The sequence below is a fragment of the Echinops telfairi genome, unplaced genomic scaffold, assembly GCF_000313985.2.
Source record: "Echinops telfairi isolate 266 unplaced genomic scaffold, ASM31398v2 ScPeMD7_7417;HRSCAF=8455, whole genome shotgun sequence".
Classification (NCBI taxonomy): domain Eukaryota; kingdom Metazoa; phylum Chordata; class Mammalia; order Afrosoricida; family Tenrecidae; genus Echinops; species Echinops telfairi.
This window is the reverse complement of record NW_022111317.1, coordinates 2,625,621-2,636,279: the sequence shown is the minus strand read 5'-3', so window position 1 is coordinate 2,636,279 and position 10,659 is coordinate 2,625,621. Positions and strand designations below refer to the sequence as shown.

The 10,659-nt window shown below is 59.6% G+C and overlaps 1 protein-coding gene across 1 annotated transcript in view; it reads right to left on the bottom strand.

Moving 5' to 3' along the window:
• The window catches only part of CPT1A (carnitine palmitoyltransferase 1A), a 58,417-nt gene that overhangs the window by 2,889 nt on the left and 44,869 nt on the right, over positions 1 to 10,659 (bottom strand). The window contains exons 11-17 of the mRNA XM_045297145.1: positions 10,410 to 10,515; positions 8,626 to 8,742; positions 6,819 to 6,983; positions 3,322 to 3,456; positions 2,880 to 3,032; positions 1,108 to 1,221; positions 321 to 413 (exon numbers count right to left, since the gene is read on the bottom strand). Coding sequence (XP_045153080.1) covers positions 321 to 413; positions 1,108 to 1,221; positions 2,880 to 3,032; positions 3,322 to 3,456; positions 6,819 to 6,983; positions 8,626 to 8,742; positions 10,410 to 10,515 — 883 coding nt within the window. The remainder of the gene's footprint in view (positions 1 to 320; positions 414 to 1,107; positions 1,222 to 2,879; positions 3,033 to 3,321; positions 3,457 to 6,818; positions 6,984 to 8,625; positions 8,743 to 10,409; positions 10,516 to 10,659) is intronic.

The window sequence follows — 10,659 nt, the reverse complement described above, 5'->3', positions numbered from 1 at the left end:
TGTGTGTTGCTCAGTGTGGGCAGGTCCCTATAGAGTTGCATGTACATCACTTAGCATGTGCACTCTATCCGATGTCCCCTGAGTGTTAGAGAAAGTCCAACCTCAAGATCTAACTCTGCTCAAGGCAGCGAAGAGACGCTTTCAAGCCAAAACGAGACGTCGGGACGTGCGATTCACTGCTTTGAACATTTCCACACCAAGGGCAAGCAAGTGAAGGAACATAAATGCTCTGTCCATGAAAGATGTCCCCCCCTGCGACCCCCAAAGTAGAAGAAAGTAACAGGACCCTTCCGTGAGGATGGAGGGCTTCCTGTACTCACGGTCTCAGGGCAGGAGAACTTGGAAGAGACGTGGAAATTGATGAGGTTTTCCCCCACAAGGATGTAGGATACCCCGTAGCCATCGTCTGCCACCTGGTTGTGGGGGGGGGAGGCAGTGAGAGAGAGGCTTCAGCCTGCTGTCGGGAAGTGAGGTACATGCAGAAGGGGCTGAAACATGTTTGACCCCCACTCCCCGCAGCTGTCAGGCTATCGTGGTGGCTGCAACGCTGGACACTGGCCATCGCTATCTACCAGCAGAGTCACCCCTGGTGGGCAGGTTTCTGCACAGCTTCTAGACGAAGACTGGCTAGGAAGAAAGGCCTGGTGACCACCTTCCGAGGAACACAAAGGAAAGCCCTAGAGATCTCACAGGGTGCAGGGGCGGGGCGGGGAGTCCAGGCGCTGCTGGAAACATCCCACCATCCTTTCATCGCATTTCGCTGTCTGCAGATGTTCCGGTTCGTCTGGGGTGCAGTGTGCTCCCGGTTTCTAGTGGGAAGCTGGTCAACACCCTACGAGGCGCGGGCCAGCCCCCACGGCAAAGCAAGACCCCAAATCGAATCGCTAGCGATGGTTGTGCTACGAAAGCCGGCCGACCAGTGGGTGGGAAGTGGACTCAGAAAGACAGTGGGACATCCCCCCAACTCTCTGAGGCGCCAAGAGTCCATCCTGACACAACAGCCATGCGTGCCACCACCCTTTTGCACCCCAGGGTGTCTCGACACCTGCTGAGAACAGTGATGGGGCTGGGGACCCGCCCCTGGGCTCGGACGCCTCCCCCACATACCGGCCCAAAGCCCCCTCCACTGGACACATATTCGGGGTTCCTGTCCAGGTCAAACAGCTCCACCAGCTGGGGCGGCGTCTGGCTGGTCGACAGCCTCCAGGGCTCAGATAAGACCTGTCGGGTGAATGCAGGGTGACAGGGTCAGCAAGTGTCCCGGGCCAATGGCATGGCCCCCAAGCCCGGCTCTGCAGTCACAGCTGAGCCCAGGGGACAGACTCCAGAAGGCCTGCATCCCCACAGCTGAGGACTAAGGTGGTACATCTGCAGAGAGGGCACGGGGCAGTGACGCCCCAGGATGCGGCCAGCACCGGCTAGCAGTGTCTCAGGCGAAAAGGGGGCAGGTACAGCCAGCCGTCCCTCCGTGCCCGCGGGGGACCCATTTCAGAATTTTCAGATGGCCCCTCTGAACGGCGCACACAGGAAGCCCTAACGGCACAGAGGTTAGGCGCTGGGCTGCTCACCACAAGGTTATCAGTTCGAAACCACCAGTTGCTCTGTGGGAGGAGATGAGACTTTTCACTCCCGTCAACGGTTACAGTTTCGGAAACCCACGAGGGCAGTTCTATCCTGTCCTACAGGGTCGCTGTGCGTCATGACCCAACTTGAGGGCAGTGAATTTGACATTTCAAAATCATGTGCCCATACAGGGAGCTCTGGCGGCATCATGGCTGGGCTATTCACTGCAAACTCAGAAGTTCGAAACCACTGGCAGGCTCCATGGGAGAATGATGAGGCTGTGCCCGGAAGACTGGTAGTCTCCCTGGGAAACCCCCGGGGCAGTCCGGCCCTGTCCCACTGGGTGGCTGGGAGTCGGCACTGACTCGGGATATGCCCCCGGTTACTTCTCATCCCCTTGACAGCACACACTGTCTCACACAACACAAACACACACCAGCAGCCCTGCCCACTCACTCCCGATTAGCCACAGGGACGACCTTGACCCCTGGATAGCCTCCCCCACCCCCTGGATATTTTCCACCCGAGGCTGGGCAGACCCTGGCCAGCAGAGCCTGTGGACGCTCGAAGGCCGGCGCTACAGCAGCTCAATTGAGTGGGGGCAGGCCTCTGCTCCAGCCGACCCAAGCCAACTCACCCCCCAAAGAGCCCACTTGTACGCGTTCAGGGCTTTCCCAAGCTGTTTGTTAAGCCCGGTCGTTAAAAAGCAACGAACTTAAAGGCATCTAAGTGGTGGCGGTGAGGACTCAGCGCTCAGGGCGCCTCTGCGTCCCCAGGAGGCTGGTCCGGAGCAGGGTGAGCAGGGCACGGCTCGGAGGGTCAGCTGTTCCTTCCCACTCCCTCGGGGGAGGCATGGGCGGCATTCTGTGCCTGCGAGCCCTGTGTCCAGCCAGTGCCCATGTGTACCTCGGCAGCCTGCGGATGGCTACGGGGCGGAGCGTGTTTCCACAGAAACTTTCAGACGAAGACAGACTAGGAAGAAAGGCCAGGCAACTGGCCCCTGAAAAATCATCTGATGGAAAAAAACCCAAACCCACAGAGCAGGGTTCTCCCCGGACACACGTGAGTCGGGGTGAGCTCGGATGGAGGGCTATCTGGGCTGCGGGGACCCATGATTCACAGCACCCCCAGGTGACAGACTGGAACGTCCCGTTAGGTTACCTTGGCTATGGTCACTTGGGAGCAGCCGGCCGGGCTCTGCTGCTACAGAGTGGGTTTGAACCGTCAACGTTCAGGTCAGCAGCCAAGGGCTCAACCATCCATCATACCATCGTTTCCCCAAAGCAGAGGGTCTGCCGCAGAAGAGGGGGGCTTACCTCCTTGAGGAAGGGGGAGTCCACAGCCAGGTACTTGGACACCACGTACAGGCAGAAGAGGTGGCGGTCGATCCCGGCGCCCGTCATGGCCATGCGGTACAGCAGCTGGTGCTTCTCAGAGGCGACCTTGAAGAGCTTTGCCCTCTGCTCCACCTGGGCGCAGAGCAGGGCGTGACTCGGCGGCCCCCGCTGCAGGGCGACCGGCCACAGGCCCCTTCCTCTCGCCAGCCCCTCGGTGTTTCCCAGAGCAGTGACACTGCCCCTGGGGGGCCAGTGCAGGAAGGGCCCAAGGTGCCTGCACATTTTCCGGCATGAAGGGTCTAGTACGAAGGTCTTTGTCTGGGGTGGGTGTGGTGGGCAGACTGAGTCCTTTCTTTGTTCTGAAAGGGGGCAGTCAGCCGGGTCAGTTTTGGGAGCTCCGAGAGATGGGGCGCGCACTCACCGTCTTCCGAGGGTCCATCATGGCCAACACGAAATTGCAGGACTCGGTGGTGCAGGAACGCACGGTCTCAGTCCGGCCCTCGCGGAACAGCCGGGTCATGGAGGCTTCGTAGGTCAGGCAGAACTTGCCCATGTCCTGGGAGGGAGAGGGCGTCTGACTGCGGGCCGGCCGCGCCAGGAGAGACCCGGCCGCTGCCGCGGCTGGCAGGTTAGTCCCGGCCAGCTGTCACGCGTGGTGACATGGCAGCCAGCAGAGATGCCTTAGCTGAGGATGTGGGCTCTCAGGGAGAGGGGTGGGCGGAGGGTCCAGAACTGCTGGTGAGCCGGATGGCTGGCCCCACGCATCAAGGCGTGTCCCGAGCTCCCCACCCCTGGACGGCACCCCCTCCACGCTGGCTGGACGGAGGAACCGACAGGTGGCCTAAGAAACAACCCCGGACGGGACGCGTCATCCAGGAGGACCTCGTGGCCGGCCCCGTGGAGGGTCAGATAAGCGAGGGAGGTCCCTCCGTGAGACGGACGGACGGACGTGACCCCAACAATGGGCTCAAGCAGACTGACCCCCAAACAGATGGCGCCTGCCGGGCCATGCTTCCCTCTGCCGTGTGTGAGGGCAATGTGAGCCCACAAGCCCACCCGCCAGCACCCAGGGCGTGTGTTTGCAGAAGGGGTGCAGGCTGTGCACAGGCATGTGCTCAACCCCCTCCACTGAAAGAAACAGTGCCGGTGGGGAGGGGGGCACAGCCCTCGGTCCGGGTCCTGCCCAGATTGACCCAATAGGTTGGAGCTTGGAGCAGGGGGAACTAGGGGGGGTGAGGAAGAGGAGGTGCGGAGAGAGGGAATGGGGGCCTATACCCGAGACCCATTAAGGAAGTAAAGGCTGGAGCCTGGGTGGGGAGGGGTACAGGGGCAGGAGGGAAGTGGGGGCAGCAGACCCAGTAGGGAAGTGAAGGCTGGACTGGGGTCCAGGGTAGGCGAGGAGGGAAGTGGGGGCAGCAGACCCAGTAGGGAAGTGAAGGCTGGACTGGGGTCCAGGGTAGACAAGGAGGGAAGTGGGGGCAGCAGACCCAGTAGGGAAGTGAAGGCTGGACTGGGGTCCAGGGTAGACAAGGAGGGAAGTGGGGGCAGCTGCAGGATGCCTGTGCTGCGGCACACCACAGAGGGTCCGTGAAAGGAAGGCAGAGTCTGAGAGAGACCCCTCAGGGAACAGGCGGCCCCGGCTCCTGGTGGCTCAGATGCGACCAGGAAGAGCAAGCTGCAGTTTGTGGGTCTCGGGTCCCCCGGCTGGACACATCTCTGGGGGTGTCCTTGCTGGACCTGGTGCTACTCGTCAGCCCAGCGCAGGGAGCCTCAGAGAAGGCCTGCCCTGCACTCAGCTCGTGAACGGAAGGGACCACCACTCTGCCTGGGGCTGGGGTGCCAGGGGAAGCTAGCGCCCCACTGTTCCCCAAGCTGTGTGCTTGACTGACTTCGGTGTCGTGTGTCTGCGGGGGCTTTGCGTCCCCTCCGAGCTCAGTGTGATGCCCTGCAGCACCTGGACACACCACGTAAAACAGCCGCCCGCTGGGGGTGGGCAGCAGGCCGTTCCCATGTGGCTTTGGTAGCAAAGTGGCGCTACCCTGGGCTGCACACCACCAAGGGCTGCAGTTCGAAACCCCCCACCGCTCCTCAGGGGAGAGAGGAGGCTCTCTACTCCCATGAAAAGGGATGGTTTTGGGGACCCACGGGGGAGGTTCGTCCCTGTACTGCAGTGGGGATGCAAGACTCAGTGGTGGGGAGGGTTCTGGGCTTTGGGGGTGGCCTGTACACAGGCTCCCTAGTTCTAGAGGTAGCCTTGCCTCCACTCACGGTGCTGATGTGAAAGGTCAGGTGAGAGACCTGGTGGGGTGGGGAAGAGGGGGACACCCAGACAAGGAGGAGGGGCTGTACCATCCAAGGAGGTCTCTAGAACCCTCGGATTGGCTATGTCGGCGTCAGAGATCCCGGTTCGAGGTGCGGAGCCTCTTGGGGCAATGTCAGGGGCTCCCACTCCCCATGGTGAGGTCCCCCCTCCCGCCACCTGGAGGGGAGACAAAGGGAGCTCCCTGTTTCTATACCCCATCCTCTGTTCCTGGGCACCGCTTCTGAGGCAGACGAGCAAAAGAAAGTCCAGTTTTGTCCCCTGGCTGTCCTCCCTCCCCTGCTGGGAAAGTCTCTGCCGGTGATTGATTTACAATGTGCTCCCAGGGCCCCAGGCTCTGGGCACTACAACGAGTTTAGATTAGTCTGCAATATAGCATTTGTTCTGATTCCGTCTTGTTCCCTTGGATGTTGCATTCTGAATGGTGTGGTTAATCTTGCCATAATCACCAGGATTTGACAGTACAGTCTTGTTATAGTAACCTGGACATTAGAATCAATTGTTACTGTTTCCTTTATGGTAAGAAATGTACCTTGTAATACATGCTTACTCTTCTTGAAGTTACAATTAATCTGTTAATTTTGCTTTCTGCTTCTGTCCAAGCTTGCTTGAACCCTAGACTGGTGACAAATGAGCTTTTCGGCCTTAAACGTGGACTGAGATGTGGACTCAGTACTGCAATCAGAGAATCGCTTTTAGATTCTAGCAGTCCGGTGATAAAGCCTTTTCTAAATTATCAAGACATTAGAGTGGCTGTCACTGATTCGAACCCACAACACTTCAACCTCCAACAGAGCTGTTGTCTGCAAACCACAGGTGCTCAGAGACAAGCTGCTTACTTCCAAGGAGGGAAGCCTCACACCCTGCCCAGAACTTCCCCTGCCCCGCCCGGACCCACAAGGTTGAGGGCCAGCACCCCACTTCTGGAAGAGGAAGAACCAGTGATGGATTGAACCGTGTTCCCTAGTGTGCTGGGGTCCTTCCTCACCCCAGCTCCTGCAGGCCTGCCGCTGTGTGCCCATGGGTGTCTTTGATAATGTTCATTAGACCATCGCTGTAGGGCGGGGCCTAGACCCAATCACTTCTGAGCCACAGAAAGAGCAGGTTGGAGGGACACAGGGGCACACGCGTGGAGCCCGTGGGAGGGGCTGAGGGATGCCTCAGCAGGTAGCTTCCCACGGCGCCGAGCAAGGCCCAAGTGGGGCGTCTGACCTCCCGAACTGTGGTTCTTCCAGGTGACTTGCTAGAGGGATTTCCATTACAGCTGTGCCTGCCCCTTGCCCCCCACCTGGCGGGGGGTCTCAGAAGGAGCCCATATCTGCCCTGAGGGTCTCCACATCCCCGAACACCAGGTATTCTTTTTGGTTCCAGGTCCCGCCCATCTCAGGTTCTCCCTCAACCTGTGGGGACACAAGGACACACCCTCCCCCACCGCCTACAAGGTGGATGTGCGTGGACCCCACTTGGGGTGGTCACCAGGGGGCTCAGCAACAAGTGCTTTAGGCCCCAGCAGCTGCCCTTGGAGGGCCGGGGTGGGGGTGTCTCAGCCCCCGGGGACCCACAGGGCGGCCGCCAAGCCGTGGGCGGGCACCCCGTACCTTGTAGTGGGCCAGCTGCAGGGCCAGCTGGACGAAGGCATCTGGGCTTGTGCGGCACTTCTTGATCATGCCCTTGCCGAAGGCGTCAAAGGGGAAGGAGTGGAAATCAACGTCGTTGGCCAGCAGGTCCGCGCTGCTCAGAGACGCCTCAATTACCTCCTGGCACTGGAGAGAGAGAGAGAGAGAGAGAGAGAGAGAGAGTGTTAGTTTGGTCGTCAGGGGGACCGGGTTCAGAAAAGAGTACGTCGTGTGTGGTTGTGTTGTGGCCCACGTCCAGAAGTAGACTCGGAGGCTGGTTTTCAGGGAGGCTGCAACGTTGTCCTGGGAAAGGTGCTCGCAGAGAGTTTTCCTCACGGTCCTTTCCAGGAAGAGCATCCCGGGGCCTCAGCACGTCACACACAGGGCACCCCGAAGGAGGTGGATTACATTGTATCTACACACACACACTACATTGTGTCAACCCTACACTAGCTATCAGTCGGTCATCCGTCGGGGTGGCTTGTGTGCGGCTGGGGTGCTGGCAGCGACGTCTCCAGCAGTTCTAGTGCTGGCAGGGCTGCCCACGGGGAAGGGGTTTCAGCGGAGCTTCCAGACTCAGCCCAGGAAGAAGGGCTTGGCCACCCACTTCAGCGGAATCAGCCTTACTGAAAACCTCGCAGATGGCACCTAAATATGGGCAGATACGCAAGACCTTGTGGATCGGAGAGGGTGCCTGAAGCTGTCCTCTCAGGTCAGAAGGCACTCAAAAGAGGACCGAGGGACCACACGTGCGTGATGCAGCCTCCGGTGAAGCCCCTGGCCACAGCCGGGGGCTGTGAGCAGCCTTGCCCTCGCACAGAGAGCACTGTCCAGTCAGTGATGGCCGCTGTAGTCAGGCTGAAATGGAATACCATCTGAGCTTCCTCTTGGCTCGCTTTAAAGCTGTTTTGTCTTTTGTTGAACGTGAAGGGGAGATACACCTGGCTTAAAGCCTCCGGTGAAGCCCCTCTGACCACAGACCGGGGATGCGAGCAGCCTTGCTACCTGCAGAGTCCACTGCAAGTGGATCGCGATAGGTGCCGTCAGGTTAGAAGTTAACACCGCTTGTCATTTGGACACTTTCTTTTCTCTTGAGGTTTCTCTGCTTTGCTTTCTGGGCGGCGGGTTTTCCAGTTGGTTTTCCGGTCTGTTTTTTCCTCTAGGAAATCCAGGATAGGTAAATCTACAGAGACACTCCCTGGAGTCAAGGCTCCGTGGGGGCCGGGGGAGGAGACTGGAGGGAGACTAATAACGCGGAGTCCAAGCGGGAAGAGGAGGTTCTAAAGTTGACTGTGGTGATGATGGTCCCACTCTCTTCAGAAAGTGTCGGGGCCACTGAAGCGTACGGCACACGACTCAAACAGGGATTTAAAAAACGTGGCCACCCTCCAGGGTGGATGGGGCCCCCCTTTCGGGCCCTTCCTTTGCCAGTGGTTCCCTCACAAAAGATGGCGCACAGCGGGCCACGGCGACTGCCGACACGGGCTCACACCCACGCACAGCAGAGCGGATGGCGCGGGGTCGGGTGTCCGTGCACAGGGTTGCAGCGGACTCGGCGGCCCCTCATGATGACAACAGCACCTGCTGGTCACCCTTCCACCTGGAGAGAGGGTTCCCTGCTGCGTGTGCAGACCAGGCGGCGTGAGAGCGCAGAGCGCGTTTTACACGCCTCTCTTCTGGGCGTACCGGAGCCGTCCAGGTAAAAGGACGTCTGCCGCCGACTCCGTGGGGAGGGGCCCCCCAGCTCCCACCCAGGGGTGCAGGAAGAGCTCGGGTGCTGACGACTCACCTCCTCCGGGATCTCCCACTGCAGCCTGGTGGGGTGCGGGATGCTGGGGTTGGTGGCCCCCTTACAGTGACCATCCTCCGCGTAGCCCAGCTGGAAGCTGTCGGTGGCCATGACGTACTGCCCAACAGAAGACAGATGCATCGTCAGCGCAGGGAAGCTTGCAACTGAGAGTCACGCACATCCGACCAGCCCTGCCCCTCCTGGGGTCATTTGAGGACCGGAAGACCACTCCTGACTCGCTGCCTGCAGCAGGCTCAGCGCCTTCTATCAGCCTCACAGGCGCCCAGCGCCTTCTATCAGCCTCACAGGCGCCCGGAGCCTGAGGCGGTGTCCACGGTGAGCCCACTGGAACAGGAAGGACGTTCTGGTCCACCCAGGATGCTTCAGAACCCCCCTGGAGCACAGTTCTGGCCTTGCTGGGAGTTGGGTGCAACTTGTGGCTGGTCACCTAACGAGAGAAGGCGTCTCTCCACACTAGCGGAACCAATCTCGCTGCCTTCGGGCCAATTCTAGCTCACAGCGACCCTGGGGGGCAGGGAGAACCGCGCCTGTGGGTTTCTGAGACTCGCTCTTTACGGGTACTGAAAGTCTCATCTTTCTCCCTTAGAGCGGTGGGTGGTTTCAAACTGCCGACCTTGCAGTTAACAGCCCAAGGCATAACCACAATGCCACCCCTCTCCACTGGAGCCCTATAAGTCCCACAAAATCACCCACACCTGCTAACACCACACACCACACCAGAGAGAGGCCGTTCCAGCCACTGCGTGAACCAAACAAACTCCCTGCCCGCAAGTCGGTTCCGACCCACGGCGACCCTGTAGGACAGGGCAGAACTGCCCCCCTGTGGCTGTCTGCGCCCGTAACTCTTTACGGGAGTGGACGCCTCATCTTTCTCCTGTGGAGCTGCGGGTGGTTTCAAACTGCCGACCTTGTGGTCACCAGCCCTACGTGCGACCACCATGCCACTCGGTCTCCTCACAGCCAACCCATTAGAGGTGAGTTAGGGAGCTGTCTGACGAATGTGACCCTCAAACGGTGTTGTAAATATCCAAATGGCTCTGACGGACAAAAGGTCCCCCACCCCGTCCAGAGCCCTGAGAGCAGCCCTCGCAGGCAGAGGCTCCTCAAAAGGGAGGGAACTGTGGGACAGAGCACTTTACTTTGTACAGATTCCAGCCTTGGACCCACCGAGACCAGCAGGGGGAGCCACAGACCAGCTGCCCCACCATTGTCTTCAAACCCTGAACCAGAGCTTAAGGTCAAGACCTGAGAGGAAACCACGGGGGCAAGGGGACACGCGGGGAGGGGTCTCTCTCGACTCCACGTGAAACGGCTCTGCAAACAGTATCTTTTAAAAGCGAGAGACCAAAGCAACGGTGTGACGAGAGGTCGCCACACTGTCATGAACTGAGATCACCACACACTTGCTCTATTTGGCCGAAACGCTGGTCGAGAAGGAAAAAAAAAAAACAGCAAATGGACAACAAGCCAGTGATCACGAAACAAGTGATTGCTTGCTTCAGGTGCTTCGTTCAGCTCCAACCGGACACCACCTGCAACAGCTGACTGGTCACCTTCCTCCCCTGCCGAGGGAGACGGGGTCACCGCTGTGGGGCTGCGTGAGGGCCCGGGTCGGAGGAAGGGAGGCCGTGGCGCCTGCTGTGGCGTGGTCTCCTGTTACGCGTGGCCTTGCACTGACTCCCACAATCCCACATGCCACCTGCTCCGCCACTTGGAGCCCCAGAAGCATGTTCCCACGAAGCCACGGGGCGGCAGGAACTCACCTCCCACAGGTGGCCCACGATGGGGGCGTCTGCCCACGAGTGCTCCGCGTTCATGCCCATTTTGCCGTTTTTGTAGACGATAAACGTGATTGACTTGTCAAACCACCTACAGCAGAGAGACAGGCGCACGGCACACACCTAAGTGCTTCAAAGAAAAACCGCGAGCGAGCAAAAGCTGCTTGTCTGAATTCCTCTGGGGGGCGGGAAGAGGGCGGCGATGCTCCAAGTCCCAGGTGACCCCCAGCAACCA